Below are 15,971 nucleotides of genomic sequence, written 5' to 3' on the forward strand. Positions count from 1 at the left end.
ACAGTGTCTGGTAATGCAGAAGTTGGTATTTTACCCCCTACTATTTTAGCACATTTTCCCACAGTGACACAACAAATTTATGCCATTGTTCTCATACTTGGTTTATCGTTTTCTGATAAAAGTTGTCTCCATTTTTAGGACCAGGTACAGCGAATGGTAAATTGTCTGCACTAATATAGCGCCTTTCTACACACATTCACACACCGATGGCAACAGAGCTACCATGCAAGGTGTCTGCCGTCCATCAGGAGCAACTTAGGGTTCAGTATCTTGCCCAAGGTCACTTTAAAATGCAGAGGTGCTGGGGATCAAAACAGCAACCTTGCAGTCAGTGGACAACCCGCTCTACCACTTGAGACACAGCCACAGGAAATGTGATGAAAGTGCACATTTCACAGGAAATCTGCTTGAAGCTCTTTGTAGGACTCAATAATTTGTGGATTTGCACAGCTCAATGCACTCGCTTACTTCAAGAATGCACCTGTTATGTCTGCAAATCTGCAGGTGCAGCGTAGTCTGGAAATTGGGATTACCTCTTGACGTCCCTCCCATTCTCCAAACATCAACATGACCTCCACACCTACTTACACACCTTCTGCCCATTTCTATCCAACTGCACCTGAACTTCACACTGTCTACCTGCTTTCCGAAACAGCTTCTTCACTCACTGACTGGCCAGCTGTTGCTGCCACATTTTCTTTGCTTCTGTGCTGTGCTTTTGAGTATCACAAGTAAGAAGCTGTTCATTGTTCATGCAAGGATTACCATTAAAATTTCCACAGACATTCATATGCGTTTGCACTTTAAATCTCTTCAATTAGTGTGAAACATTTGTTCATTGAATGCTGAGTCAAAGTGAGGCTCCTGTCTGCTCTGAGGGGAAATTTCTTGCACCTAATTGTCAGCATACCTGAGGCAAAGCTCAGTGTATGAAGCATCGCTGCTGTCTCACATCGTTAGCCTGCCTTTACATAACTTTGCTGATCAAAGAGTACAGTGACTGAGTCTTTAAGTTGCTCTTACAGCACACTTCCCTGAGCTTTTTGTTCCCATGGTGTCTTGTAAGGAATGTAGTTGCTACACACACACACACACACACACACACACACACACACACACACACACACACACACACACACACACACACACACACACGTCCAGTTTGAAATAATTGTGTGCGAGGCAGTTTGAAGGCCAAGCTGAGATAGTTTTGCAGAAAGTATAACCAGTATTTATGCTGGAATTATACTCTGACATTTCTGTGTTCGAAAAAAAATCACGTCTAAAATACATTAGCTTACCTCAGTTTGAGAAAGAATGTTTATCTATTCCAGTCCTGTAGTATTTGATACTGGTGCAGGTTGTGGAAGGAATTATCTTAGCTGGACACTGCACGCAAAGAACTGAAAAGCAAACACAAGGGGCAGAATTAAAACATACCAGGCTCTGGAAAACACATATTACTGTAAAAGTAAGTGTGTGTGAAGCTTTAGACACAAAATTCCTTCTGAAACATTGGTGATGCTGGAAAAAAAAGGGGGAATCTGAATCCAATCCCAGCATGATGAAGCGAGATGTGGGGTCACCCACACCAACCTCTTATTGGACTAAAACATGCAGACAGATGGAGTCTCGCTTGCACTCAGGTTTGGTAAGCTAGTGTCCAGCTCAGTCTCGGCTAACTTGGCTGTGAGACACGTTGCTGGACCAACTGAAGGTCATTTTTCCTACAGTGCTGCATTTCTCTGACTCACAGGAGACTTGGAGCTTTAGAGGTTTGTAATTGTTCCTCTCTATGGAAGTGAGATGACCACAAACCCTGTTTGTGTTTTACATAATTCTTCATACACTGCAAGATAATACATTTCCAGTGCAGCTACAGTAAAATCACCAATGATCTGCACGTCTTGGACTTCAGCCCCTCAATACGGAGAGCGGCTCCTCATAGAAGAGGCTGAATCACCAGTTTCTCAATGTGCGGAGGTCTCAGGAGAACACAATGTAATGCAGCTGCGAGACATGTAACAGTTTGAGCACAGCTGTGATCTCAGACATGTAACACACACAGCTGAACTGTCAGCGTCCGTCTATTTATAATGTGCAGCTACTGTAGGTTGACTTTTGATTTAAAGCCGTTTTTCTATGAAGACTGTGAGAATTCTCAGGAACTGAAATGAGGCGGATTTCAGAGCAAGTGGACCAACGCATCGCACACTGATGAGGAGTGTTAGGTTGAGCTTTCCCACCAAAAGGCTCCATCAATGTTTTGTCCACTCAAGAAATTATTCGCACTCAGGATAAACATTTAAATCAGGGACACTCTGCATATGGAAAGATGTTCTCTTGCATTGCATATGAGCTCATGGACTGCTATGACATCATTGCATTGGTTTTTTCTTCGAATGTCACTGCTCCACTGCCGTCATGTCAAGTTTCGAATATTCAAGAGTCTTTTGGAGGGCAGCTCTTACCTTCTGTTGACTCAGTTAGTGCTGGAAAGAGACATGACGCACTGAAACCGGACCCCTTGCTCTCTGCATAGAGCTGCATAGAGCTATATAAAGACCAAAGTGTTGCACGGAGGAACCTCTGAACTCTATCAACCAGCGCACGCACGCACACTTCCACACTTATCGTTTATTTGCCTCGTCAGTTTCCCCGTCAACTACCTTATCTTGCCAAACCTCTCCGCTCATCTTTTTTCTCTAAAGAATCCACTCTCGAGCATCCTCACAGACTTGTTAGCATTCATCCAGTGCATCTGACAAGAATGGCCACTCTGTTCCTCCCCAATCAATCAGAGGGCCCCCTGAAAAACCGCATCTCCTCCTGAACGCCAGCACCTCTGTCTTCGCTGCTCTTCGCTGGCGTCTGTGGGACTCCGGGTGTGATTCCGAGCACTGAGATACCTAGAAACTAGGCCTTGTGGTCAGTGCCAATTTCCATGGTTCCCCCTGTCAAAGGGATGTTCTTTCTGGGCCGGGTGTGTTTGTGAAATCTCCGTGAAAAGATGGCTCTGTGTCCGGAGGTCCAGAGCCCTCCGAGAGCAGAATTCCTGTGTGACTCCGGCTGCGCTGGAGTCGTGCAGCACAGCGGACGGAAGGGAAAAGTGGAGGAGAAAACACAGAAGCAGCATGTTTGGGTCCTGGCTCAGCGCCATGCATCGGTTAGGAGCTCGGGGGACTGGGTCACAGTGGGGGTTCACAGGAGGGAAGTAAACAGGCCAGTGTGTACACAATTACACCAGCAAACACACGCTTAACTGCGAAGATACACACAGGAGCAGATACCTGTGCAAGTTCAAACATGTCAAAAACACAGGCAATCAGTGTTTAGTCTGCCAAGCAGCAATTCTTAAGAAGCCAAACAAACAACACCTTGTTTGTATGATGCAGATGTCATAAATGCAAACTGCATGTGTCAACGATCTTTGCACAAATGCATTTGCACATTGCCATGCATCTGTTGCTGGAGGCATTGTAATATTGGGCAGTTTGTATGTCTCATTGCAATGTCTCCTGAATACTTTGAGGGAGTTTCTACAAATGTGGCACAAATGTTTACTTGGAAATCACTGATGAACCGATTTGATTTCGATGCTTAAATATCAAGATCAATGTGTTCTCACAAAACCCATTTCTGGCAAAAACTCAGTATCCAAAAGGCCAAGGTTTAACTCCACTATGGTATCATACTGCTCTGAACACTTTTCTGGCCATTTTTTAAACATCATCCTCAGGAATAGAAGAAGAAAGCCACATTTAGTCAGATATCGATTTGGGTTCCCACCAATTACATTCATTCTCTGTCTTCTCTACATATACTAAACAGCCAGAACATTAAAACCACCTTCCTAAAATTGTTTAAGCCCACTTTGTGCCGTCAAAACAGTCTGGACCCATCATGGTATCAACACAGAACCACTTTGGATGTTCTCTGGGTCTTTACACCAACATGTTGGCAGCTGATTCTTTGAGTCATGTGGATCATGAAGTGGTGTCTCCGAGGTTCAGTTTTTTCCTGGGGGAGTTTAGAGGTCCTCTAGCTCTTTGTCATGTTCCTCGAGTCATTCCTGAGCAGTTCTTGCAGTGTGACAGGGTGCTGGGTGACAACGTAACGTTCACATGAATGCCAGGACTCAAGATTCCCCAGCAGAGGTTTGCACTGAGGTGACATAACCAGTGACACCAAAATTACCTGTGAGTGATTTTGATGTTGTGACCGATCGGTGTAAATCACAAGAGTTTTTAATGACTTCACTAGCATGCAAGCATCTACAACCGACAGTAGCTGTAGTTTGTAAAAAATATAAGAAATCTGAAATTATAGGTGCCTTCTGTATAATTCACGTATTTACATATTTCTGCAGTGTGGTGAGTTATGACTCATTTCTTGACAATCCTGTTGACACTCCCTCTGTTTTCTTTTCTCTCTTTTTTTTCCTACAAGGACTGTGTATACATAAAGTAGCGAGCTTCTGTCGAACCTGAAACACCCACAGTGACTCAACAGAAGATTACGCACATAACATCTAGAGAGAATTTCACACTAAAACGTGAAAATGGTTCAAATGAAAACAGATAAATCTAATTCCACGTGTCTTTGTTTTGTCGTGATTTCTATGGGATTGTATTATTTATTTTTAGATTTTTGATCGCAAGTTTTGAAAAGACTTCCTGAGCACAATTGTCCCAGGGCTGAATGTGTAAAAAGGGACAGAACGATCTACTTTCAAAGGCACAACCAGTACCACCAGCCTTTCAAGTTAGCTCTGTGCACCAACTCCTCTGACTCACTGGGCGATAGAATGAGCCACTCACACCTTGTACTTGTACAGGGACAAATATTTTCTTGACAATCTTGAGGTTTTTTTCTTACACCACACTACGAAGCATTTCAACTGTAGGTAGGAGCAGAAGATACTGTACGGTGAAATTCTGAAGCAGAGCATTTGAAAGCATTTAGTCAGGAAGCCTCAGGATGGAAACACTAATATAGACATGAAAGCTTGAAAGAAATCTGTGATCACATCATGATTACAACTTTCGGTGATGCAAGTGTATCTCAGTCATGTGGAAACAGCACATCTTTGTCATCATTTAGGAGAAATCTAGCAGGAAAAAGGTGTTTCCCTGCCGAGTTCTTATCCAACCTGTGACAGTAAGAATGCAAAAAAATCTAAATTTGCTGTTGTTTGTTCCATAAAATGGAATATCCACACCGATGGAAATGTTTTGAGACAGCTTGACTGGTTTTCATGCCAGAATCTGAACTTCTGATTTTATCTGAATGAAAAGGAGCAGATTGCTGCTGTTCCACAGTGCAGCATCACTGCATCAGCATCTTGCTCCGGGACACGTCAGTCAGACAGTTGTTTGCTGCCACGAGGGCCTGAGGTTGGGTTTTCCCGTTGAAGGACATGCAGTGTGATGTTCAATACGCTTCCCTGCAGCAAAAAGGGAATCACTGAGTTGATTTAATCTGAAAAGACTCAGAGAGCAAAAAATGATGACTCTGACATCTTGTCATTGCATGTGCATGTTTCCCTTCTATTTCAGGCTGACAGGTGCTGACCGTAGTCGTTTTACAATCTACAGATTCATACAGATTCACAATGAAATGAAATGGCTACAAAGAATCCATTTTCTTCCACACAGAATTGAGGGTTTGTGCGCGTCAAACGGTATTATCTTAATACCACCGTGCATGAACTGTTTCCCTTAAGGACATTATAATTGTTTAACGGGAACGGGAAAATGCTGTGAATTTTTCAACCGCAGCCTTTAAAATAGGCTGACTGTGCTCGTTACCGGCCGATGAATGCCTGACTTTCACTCGATGGCTCCATTTCCACTGTGGCTTCAGAAAAAGCACCTGGGGCTCCCCACATCGCGGCACATGAGGGAACGACCGCACACCCACTCAGGGCTGGAGGCTCCGATCCGTGGGGCCAAACACAACAATAACCCACGAGCTGGTCAGCACTCATACGCTGCTCTGCTTTCCATGAACTGGCAGTGCTGAACCCAAGGTTTTCCATGGCTGGGGCCAATAAAACCCTTTGCTCTTTGTGAATTCACACAGAATGCTTTAGATTTGCTTAGTGGACATAAAGAGGGGTAATAATTGAATATATTAGTGGAGCTAATTATACAGCTGAGCTAAACCTAATTGACACTTATTAAAGATCGCATGTTTTTGCACACAGCAGACATATCAGCTTGGCTTTACATCAGTGCAGAACATTGTACAAAATAATATTTTACACTTATGTTTAATGATTTTTCCACTGGTTTTACCTCAAGTCATGAAATAAACATTACAGATATCTAAATAAATGATACTGAAGTATGTTGTGATGTCTTCAGTGGTACTTGAAGCCAACTTCAACAATTTTCTCTCCAAATTTGAACACATTTCTTGACCCATACAAGGTTTAATCTGCCATAATAGTGTAGATATAGAGTGGCTGCAGGGCATTCAAAAATCATCAAAACTACAATTCAAGATACAAATGGAAGAATTCTTCCTCCCTCTGCTGGAGATGTGCTGTCAATGCTACTATTTTATGTACTCACATTATTCGTGGGCAGCGGCAGGCTGGTTTGGAGAAGCCACTCTGTTACCATGATTACCATTGTACACATTAGAGTAGTTATTCTGATGAATTAAGGATTACTTGCAGCAAAAGCTCCTAAATAATTATCCATCGCCCTTTAAGTTCAACTGACTTCCAATAAAAGTTGAAGTCACAAGTTGGCCTTTGGGGCCCTTCTGTGCCCTTTGGAGATTTTCCAGAAGGCATTTGTGAAACGAACAAAGAGTTTAACAAAAAGAGTTACGCCAAAAGTAGGTCACAAAAGTCTTATGTCTGTGTTTTTAAAGAAAAGTTACAGTTTTTGGTGATTCTCATGTAACAGTTAATGAGAATCATGCAAACCGTCATTTAGCATTTTAAAGAATAAATAAATATACCTTTTTTAGTTGAAAAGGGCAAAACAGTTTTCAGAGAAGACACCATTTAAAATTTTTTTTTTTTCACATTTTCATTTTCAAAAACTGATTTCTGACATTATGACTTTATTCTATTTTCCCTACTGTTTTTAAGAATGTGTATTTGTTCATAATGTCATATTATTATTGCACTGCTTCATGAGCAGCCACTTTATGTTTTACTGCATGTACTCTAAGAGCATGTGATTAAGTAAAATCTCTTGAATCTTGAAAATGTAAAAATCTGCCATGTGTCGACCTGAAACAGCTGAACGATGCATAGGCTCTGCATTGGGATTAACAACTTTCCACTGACCCACATTACAAGGAAAATCCCAAGATAATGTAGTGTTGGAGTCAATGGTGAAGCAAAAAGTTGCAGGAGTTAATAATTGACTGCCAATGTGTCTGGAGGGGAGAAAGCCAAGGATTAGAGCTGTCAAGGTTCTACTGCATGATGTGGTTACTTAGAGGACCCCAAAGAAGGAAGACAAGAATATTAAAAACATGAAGAATCTTATGCTAAACACTACTGGCTTACTTTGTTGTTGTTGTTTTAAATAAAAGGAAGCAAGAAAGCATAAAAGCAAGCAAGAAAGAAGCCCTCAGTAAATTAGGTATAATGTAATTTATTATCCGATTTAATTTGATAGGGTTCCCCCAAACTGAGATCTTCATTAACTGCAAGGATTTGACCAAGTAAAGAGCTTCTTACCAGCTTCTCCAGGCTTCCAAGCATCATTCATGTAAAATCTCACACATTTCAGTTGTGTTAGTAATTTGCATGGAGTGTATGTAAAATTTGCCAAGATAAATATCATGGAAATAAATTTAAATGAAACCAAATACCAGATGCACCAGTGCTGCATTCACGTGCCTCAGGAATGGGCCTTAAAATGACGTTATTTTCGTCAAACTGCGCGTTCTAAGTAGAAAATGGTAAAAAATAAATAAATGAATAAAACAAACAAACAAACAAACAAAAACTTTGCTGCCTCCAAGTTTGCTTTGGCGCTTTTCTACGAGAGGCAAATGCATGTCAACAGACATAGTTCACTTAATATGCTACGTTATCACACGTTTTAGACGTTTTGACATTAAGCTCATTAAGAGTATAGAAGTCGTATTTGCTTACAGTTTACTCTGCAGGCTGCTGTTTTGTGGAATGATGTAAAAAGACGACGGCCGAGTTGAGAAACCTTATCATAGTTATCGAGTGCCGACTTCTGTTGGCGTTTTCTTTGATTTTTCCCCAGTTGATATTTCGAGTTTTAATGAATGCAGCATCGTAGTTTAGGATGTATTTCCGGTGTATCGGAGCAGAGATTTTTACAAATACAAGATAGAAATCCTCCCTTTCTGCAGCATCACTTACGTGATCACCTCCAAAAGGAGCCAAAAAAGTAAATAAAGAGTGAAAACAATCTTTAAATTATGTTCTGTTCTTTTCAGCTTTTACAGTCACTCACAACATACACATTAATGTTATTTCCCAGTCGGGGACGGCCTTGATGTTTTATGAATAGCACCTTGTTTTTGTTTTAAAATTTAAAAATTTAAAAAATATGATTAATTTATGAAAAGTAAACATATACTTTAGAATCTGTTCATCTATGAATCCTGTCATGTGTTAAAATCTTCAAAAATATTATTATATGGTTATATCGTTGATTATTTTCCGATTTGTAAAAGTTTGATCCAGTCTCACACACGATGTATTTCTGTCATGCCAAATCAAATGTTTTCAGTTTCACAGAAGGATAGTTACAATGCTGCTACCCATAAATACATACAGGACACGACTTCTATAATCATTACAGTGATAAAGTCCTTTAGTCTTTTTCAGGCTGATATTTAATGGATTATTCTATTTTACAGATCCACGCAATTTGCAGTGTGTCATTTTATATGTGCTATGTTTCATTTTCATGTGTAATATTTCAATTTCATATAGAATGTTTCCTTGTCATTTGTAATATATAATTACTAGCTCAGAAAAATTTCCACTACTACTTTTCTCATCTAATTGTATTAATTATTATTAATTACTCATATTTTTTAGTTATGTAACATGCTTATTTCTTATTCCATTTCTACTTATTATGTAATTTGATTTTCTGACTAATATCAACCAAAATAATTTACTTAAAGGATAAAAAGTTCTGCTATATCTTTTCTTTTCTTATTTTATCTTATCTTATCTTATCTTATCTTATCTTGTCTTGTATTATCATATTTCCAAGGCATAATTTGTCATAATAAGATGGAACACAGAAAGAATTCATTTTAACAAGAAAGCAAGTTTATTTATATAGCACCCAGAGGCTATTCAAAGTGCCTTATAGGTAGATGTTAAAATAATAATAATATATTTTTAAAAACAACATCTCTGCTCTTTCCATAGTCTATAACGTTTCATCTTTAGTTCTTGTTACCAAACCGGAAATGGAGGGCGGTGTCTCTCTCGGTGAGCTTCGCGGATCTTTGTTCACGTCAGGCCGACACACGGGCTGTTGGAGGACGGCAGGTGTCCGTTCAGGTGCTGCAAAGCATCCATTCCTGCGACGCTATGCTGCTTATTAACGGGATAAACTAACCCGGGACACAGGTTCGACATGAACCGCTACATATGACTGTTTCTCGGTATGTTTACTTCCGCTTCCTGTGCTTTCTTGACCTTTGCATTGTTTTCCCGAAGCAAATTGTAAGCTAGCTTGAGCAACAAAACGCTGATAACCCGACTAGTTATTCTGCTTATATGGCTAGTTCAAATTTAATAAATAGCCGTGCTCGCTTTACTCTGGAAGCAAGTGCAGTAAGCCACTATAAGAAGCAAGTAACAACCTATTTTCTTTTTTAAAAGCAGCCTCACCGTTACACTTTACAAGTAGCTCATACTACTAGCTAATGTCAGCTAGTAATGTAAAGTTAGCAACTCTCAAAGGGCCATGCGATTTTATTTATTTTCCTGAAATTGAATATAAATGGCATTAATGCAGCTTTTATCAAATAATTCCTTACTGGTGATGTTATTTTACGAAGTATCACTAGAGGGCAGACTAATACACATGCAAAGAAAACTGGATACCACTTTCTAAGTGAAAATGTGGCTAATTACTTAATTAATGATTTATAAAGCATTTATCAGTTCTCTATAGGCAAGTCGTGAGACATTATTTACAACAATGTTTGGGTTGCCAGGTTGTGAAAACTCTCTTGAATGTCAGGTCTACTCAAGTCATTAATTATCTTTGATTAGTTATAATTAGCAAAAAATAAAACGGTTATAAACAGGGCTGCACAATGCTGGAAAAGCTCAAACTAAGATGTTAAGATATGTAGAAATACAAGAATTTCACATGGAAAGAATTAATCATCCTATATTAATTGGGGTGATGTTGTAGGGAAGCGCACCAGCATAGAAAATAAGAAATCATTTGGAAAAAGCTGAAATAAGAACATTTTGCATATGGTGCAACACTGTCAAAGGCATCCAAAATAATATTTTGCTTGTGATAGCATTCAGATCTGGCTTTATAATCATAATACAGAGCTTTGTGGCACTAATTTAAATAATCAAACACGCTTTGTGTTGTATTGTCTTGTATAGTAGCAACAATTTCAAACCATTACATATTTTAGGTCAACGTCATCCTTTCTCTAGCTGAAGTATTTCCACACACTGACTTTGCATTTGTTTTTGCAACCAAATACCTCTTTTTGGTGTGTTTTTTCTCTTCCTGCCTTATTTTGCTGTGAAAGTCAATAAACTCTGTGTTAAGGAAACAAAGACTAAAAAAAACAACTTTGTGTATCCAAGAACCCCTAAATAAGGGGGTAAAGTATGTGGCATCAGACAGAATCATCTTGTAGACTAGTCATGGCAAACGAAAACAAGTATGGAAGTTTTCTTCTTGTCTAAAGTAGCAAAATAACTAGAATAAGAATAACGAAACACTGTTGCTTTTATGTTTTGGAGTTACTCTACAGCTGGACAACAGCCAAATTCTAAATGTTGCTAAGTCAATAATTGTATGGTAATGGCTATCTTCCTATTCAAACACAATTTATCTTATTTTATTTTTATATGTCATCTAATTATAAATGTTAAATCACTAAGTGATGAATTAGGAGCATTATTTTAGCATATCACATACCGAATGCTTGGTTTGAGTTGTTACTTGGTGAAATAAATGCCTGAAAATGTGTCGCAGGAGTGAGACAACCTGTGGTCCCTAAATTTCTAATTATCAATGGCTACTTCCAGATCTATAAACCATCGCCTTATTACTTGCTGAATATAAATTAAGCCGGTTTGATATCCTTTACAGAACTGTCTTGGGAAGTGCTTCTAAAAAACTGCAGCTACAGTTTGTGCTTCTGACACTTGACCGTTGTATGTCTGAAAACTAATTCTACTTTTTCCTGTTATTTACATTCTCAGTTTTTTAGTGTTTGTAGGGAAGACAGACAAACAGACAGACTGAGCTGCAGCATGTAAGATCTTCTCAAAAAAACATTTTCAAGAACATTGCTTTAAAAAGAATAGCATCCTGATATAATAGCATTTATTCACTTTTGAAGGTCTGGGATAAAATACCACGTGTCCCTTCCTGTGGTGGTGGGCGTCCTGTTGGTCGGCCTCCCGTACTCCATTTCTCTGGCTGCCCAGTGGCTCTACGGTTGGCCCAACAAGCCTGGATATAAGAAGTACATAGAAGCTCTAAAACCAAGGTACCTTTAGGATTTGTTTCTGTCCCACATAGTTTAGTTTGGGTCTCGGTTTTAACTCATTAAAAGGAGTGTTTTTTAATCCTCTTTTCTGTTTGTTCTCTGAATCAGGCGGATATACTGTTTGACCAGAGCTACGCTGGAAACCCTCAAGTACCTCCAGTATGGGAAGCTTTACTTTCAGTTTAAGTCCTGGTATAAGAATGAGGAAAACCGTAAGCATTACGAAAAGGTCCGCTGCTGTGAAAAATCTGCTTGTGTGCATGTTCCAGCCTTATTATTTTTCAGTAAATAAAATCACCCATTAACTCAGTGTCTACACAGCGCTCAAAATGTGTCAATAATCATAGTTTTGTTACTTAAAAGGGCATCACATTTGGCCGCAGAGGCAACAAGCTTGACTTGTACCATCCTCCACATGCGGGTAAGTCTGAAGACGTGTCGGCGCCGCTGGTGGTTTTCGTCTACGGAGGTGCGTGGGGCTCCGGAGAAAGATCCACTTACTGCTTACTGGCGAGACAGATGGCTGAAGAACTGAATGCTACTGTAATTTGTCCTGATTACTGCACGTACCCCAAGGTAAGAGCTTTAGGACAACGCGCAGTAAACCCCGGTGTCCTAGATTGTTTAGAATTATGGAACATGTGCACCATATACATAGTGAACTGTACATTAAATTACAGCCAGATAGATTAAAAAAATGTTTATGAATGTTACACTGTTTCTAGACTGACTGGTGTTTTCATGTGGTTGCCAGACAAATGTTTTAGGGATGGTCCAAGATGTCGCTGACTGCTTGGTTTGGACCCAAGAAAATGGACAGAAATTTAACTTTGACAAAGTAAGAAATATATAAAAATCCACGGATTCATCGACTAGAAAGACCATACGTTAGAAATCCCCAAAGACTCAAAACGTATATAAAATTTCTTACTCTTTAAGCCATTTCATGGGTCTTTTAATCCCACAGCTACTCACCTCATGAATAACCACTAATCTCACCTAATACTGGTGCTTTGGTTCCTAGTTTTTGTTGAAGGTCCATTTTTGCATCGCTATATATTTGTGTGTTCACATTCAATATGTAACTTCACATGCTGCTCTGTGTTTTTTTTTCTGTTATAGGACAACATCGTTTTAATCGGCCATTCAGCAGGTGCACATTTGTGTGCTTTGACCACGTTGTTTCTCATTGATGCGCGAGAGGAGCTTTTCATCGAGTCCAGCAAGCAGCAAAACATCACGCTGTCGATAAGAGGAATTATTGGTGAGGACTTCAGCGCATCACAAAGTACCTGTATGAACACATTTGTGCTGATGAATAATAACTTTCAGGATGTTGCATGAGGCTTTTTTTTTAGCCTTCATGCTAACAGCTGACAACTAAATATGAGCAGAAATGACATTAATGATGACAGAAAACAAATCTTTCAGAATTTAAAGCACATATGTCTATAAACATACACCCATGCAATCACCCTCATGCTTAAACATTTACACTTGTAACTATACATGTGTTTTAGAAGAACATAGAGCAAAAACAACTCTTCAATTCTGTATTGTACAGTGTGATAGTTATAGTCAGGGTTGCTGCTTTCAGCCTCTTTGTTCTGCTCTGGATGTGTGTAATATGGCTTCCGTTTGGATTGGTCTCTGTTGTCTGCTCGAGCTGGTCATAAAGTGGATTTCGTGTGTGTACTTATTTAAGCTGAATTGCTACCATTTCCCTCCTGCTTTGAAGAGGTGGGAGGTGTGTTTGGGGGGTGGGTGCAGCCTCTGGAGTTGATCCTGAGGGCCTTTTTTTCAACCAGCAGAACCACCTACCATTTGTTGCCCTCTTACAACAAAAGGACGCCGTTGTTCTCCAGAAGCATCTGCACCGTAGCAATATAGATGCTGATAAGGTCTGGATACAACAGTTAAAAAGGGGAGAAAGGAGTAGAAACTTTCCTCACTGCCTGCTCAATCTGTCATCTCTGAAGTCAGAGTCCAGGTTAAAGGTTCTTCATTGCTGGTTAAAGTCCAGTCCAAAATGAGTAGGATCTTCGTTAATGCAGCCCTTTTACCCATTTGATGAGCTTCCATTGCGATTGACATGTCACCATAAATATTTGTTTTATCATATGTATGAAAAAGAGTTCTAGTGAGACCACACCTCTTTGGAGGATCAGAGATATAACTTTGATCAAAGGCTATAAGTGCTTCCTACAGTCATGTTACTGTAGTCCAAGTCCGAGTAGGTTAGATGTTGCAGCAGCTGGGTATGATCCACCTTATCAAAGGCTTTGAACATGTCAGCCAGAAGTGTTGGTTGTTTAATACCTGTAGACACTAACCATAAATGTGTGGCCTTAAGACCCTCTTTCTTGCGTTCAGACATTACTGTAAGCTTCTGTTTATTTCTGATGATTTTTTTTTCTGTATTTCAACGCAGCAAAAAGCTATTTGGGGTTTATAATTTTGGGTATTTGTGGTTTTCCATGCAGCTGTAGCTTTTCTGGGACCAGATCTATAGTTGGTGGCTTTGGTGACCATGATCAAATGCCATCATTCCAACAGGTCACAAAAATGATTTCTGGCCCCGAGATTATTGTAAATTTTACTACCTGAAGGCAGAACTCTCCTCTTAGAGTACTTGCCAACTCCAACAGTTTCTGATAAAAGCATTTTTTGAAGTCAGTTCCTTAAATATATTTGCCAAAAAGGGGGGATCTTGACCATCTGTCTCCTTCCTTTAATCCTGCCTTACAAGTTAGGTCATGTATTTTTTTTCCTGGACAGGTCTGAGCGGCGTCTACAACATCATGGACCACTATGAACATGAGCAGAAACGAGCAATCGAATACGTCTCAACGATGCACAAAGCCATGAATGGAGTGGAAAACTTTCCATACTACTCACCGACACACTTACTGAAGAAGCTCAGCCAGGACAAACTCAACAAGTAAGAGAAAAACACCAGAAACATCAAGCTTTGATATCAGTGATATTCATGAAATCTGCTTTTATTTTGAAATGCGACCACTGACTGTTTTCTTTTCTGTCCAGAGTGCCTCAGTTCGCTTTGCTCCACGGGACCAATGACGTTATCGTTCCTGTTGAATCTTCCACTAAGTTCTCTGACCTGCTCACCTCGCTGTCTGTGAAGGCGTCGCTCTACCTGCTACCTAGAGTCGACCACACAGAGATGGTCACCGACCTCATGGCGTCCAACAGGCGATTCTACCACGTGATCTACAGCTGCATCAAACAGGAGTTCACAAAGCTTCTGGGAACCTGCTGAGGTCCCAAAAACAGCACAATATCCACATACCACCAATATTTACTGACGGTGCCATACTTTGACTCAATTCTACTTTGTTTACAGTATCTGCTCTAACACAATGAAGCGAGTCATGTTTAACCTTGAATTTAACTTAATTCATTTCAGTTGTGATTCCATAATAATGGTGTAGTACTTTTAACAGTTGTGTGATTGTAAGTGAAATTTACAGGTGGATTCATTTTTATTTATGGTCTGAAAAGACTTTTCTTAGTAGTTTGAAATGTGGACAACATTATAGTAATGTTTTGGAGAGATGTTATTCAAATAGCACTGATAAACAATGTAAATGTGAAATGAAATTTGAGATAAATTTGATAATAATACACAGTATTAACATGAAAGTCCAGTTACCAAATCTGCACCGCTGATTTCAGGCAAACTTTGTTTTATGAATATTGAATATGAAATTATTTATTAGAACCTTGAGTTTTGAAAACAAAACATTTATTGATAACCAATTACTGGTGTACTCTATTAAACTTAATTGAAGGAAATCATCAAGTCTGAAGCCTGTTTTGTGCCTTCAGTCTCTATAAAGTGCCATCACATCTTTCAGACACACAAATCAAAGTTCCAAACAGCAGTAATCGGGCACTAATATGAAAACAGTCTACAAAAACCTCATTGACATGACAGCTGATGGAGTACAAATTTAACTAATAGATATTTCCATTAAACTTTCCCAGTTGATTACTTACAAAAAGACTGTTATTATTTGTATTAATTTTGTAAAAATGCCCCAATTTGCAATAATTTCCAAAAGACAAATCAGAACATTGTGTAAAGTTTTTACATATGTAAAGACATATTAAATATATCTTTGTATCACTAAATAAATCAGAAAATAATGTCAACACCAAAAATAAAACCATTTTTGTCACGTAATGATAGTCATGTTATATATACACCACACTGTTTATAT

General features: G+C 39.3%; 1 protein-coding gene and 1 long non-coding RNA gene across 2 annotated transcripts in view; one reads left to right on the forward strand and one right to left on the reverse strand.

Annotated features, from left to right (window-relative positions):
* LOC127534903 (uncharacterized) overlaps positions 1 to 8,284 on the reverse strand; it is a 36,023-nt gene extending 27,739 nt beyond the window's left edge. The window contains exons 1-2 of the long non-coding RNA XR_007943452.1: positions 8,129 to 8,284; positions 1,302 to 1,403 (exon numbers count right to left, since the gene is read on the reverse strand). This is a non-coding gene — a long non-coding RNA (uncharacterized LOC127534903). The remainder of the gene's footprint in view (positions 1 to 1,301; positions 1,404 to 8,128) is intronic.
* A 1,178-nt stretch (positions 8,285 to 9,462) lies between these two features.
* On the forward strand, positions 9,463 to 15,543 carry si:dkey-193c22.1 (uncharacterized protein LOC567837 homolog). The gene is made up of 9 exons (XM_022198120.2): positions 9,463 to 9,636; positions 11,438 to 11,490; positions 11,578 to 11,727; positions 11,836 to 11,956; positions 12,091 to 12,303; positions 12,482 to 12,565; positions 12,850 to 12,991; positions 14,506 to 14,668; positions 14,773 to 15,543. Coding segments are annotated over exons 2-9 (1,110 nt in total). The 5' UTR covers positions 9,463 to 9,636; positions 11,438 to 11,488; the 3' UTR covers positions 15,008 to 15,543.
* Positions 15,544 to 15,971: the final 428 nt, after the last annotated feature.

Source organism: Acanthochromis polyacanthus, chromosome 7 (assembly GCF_021347895.1).
Source record: "Acanthochromis polyacanthus isolate Apoly-LR-REF ecotype Palm Island chromosome 7, KAUST_Apoly_ChrSc, whole genome shotgun sequence".
Lineage (NCBI taxonomy): Eukaryota > Metazoa > Chordata > Actinopteri > Pomacentridae > Acanthochromis > Acanthochromis polyacanthus.

What these genes read in the sequence shown, in the direction of transcription:
- si:dkey-193c22.1 (XM_022198120.2), top strand. An exon ending in ATTACTGCACGTACCCCAAG is followed by an intron (nt 12,304 to 12,481) that starts GTAAGAGCTTTA and finishes TGTGGTTGCCAG; the next exon opens with ACAAATGTTTTAGGGATGGT. An exon ending in AGAAATTTAACTTTGACAAA is followed by an intron (nt 12,566 to 12,849) that starts GTAAGAAATATA and finishes TTTCTGTTATAG; the next exon opens with GACAACATCGTTTTAATCGG.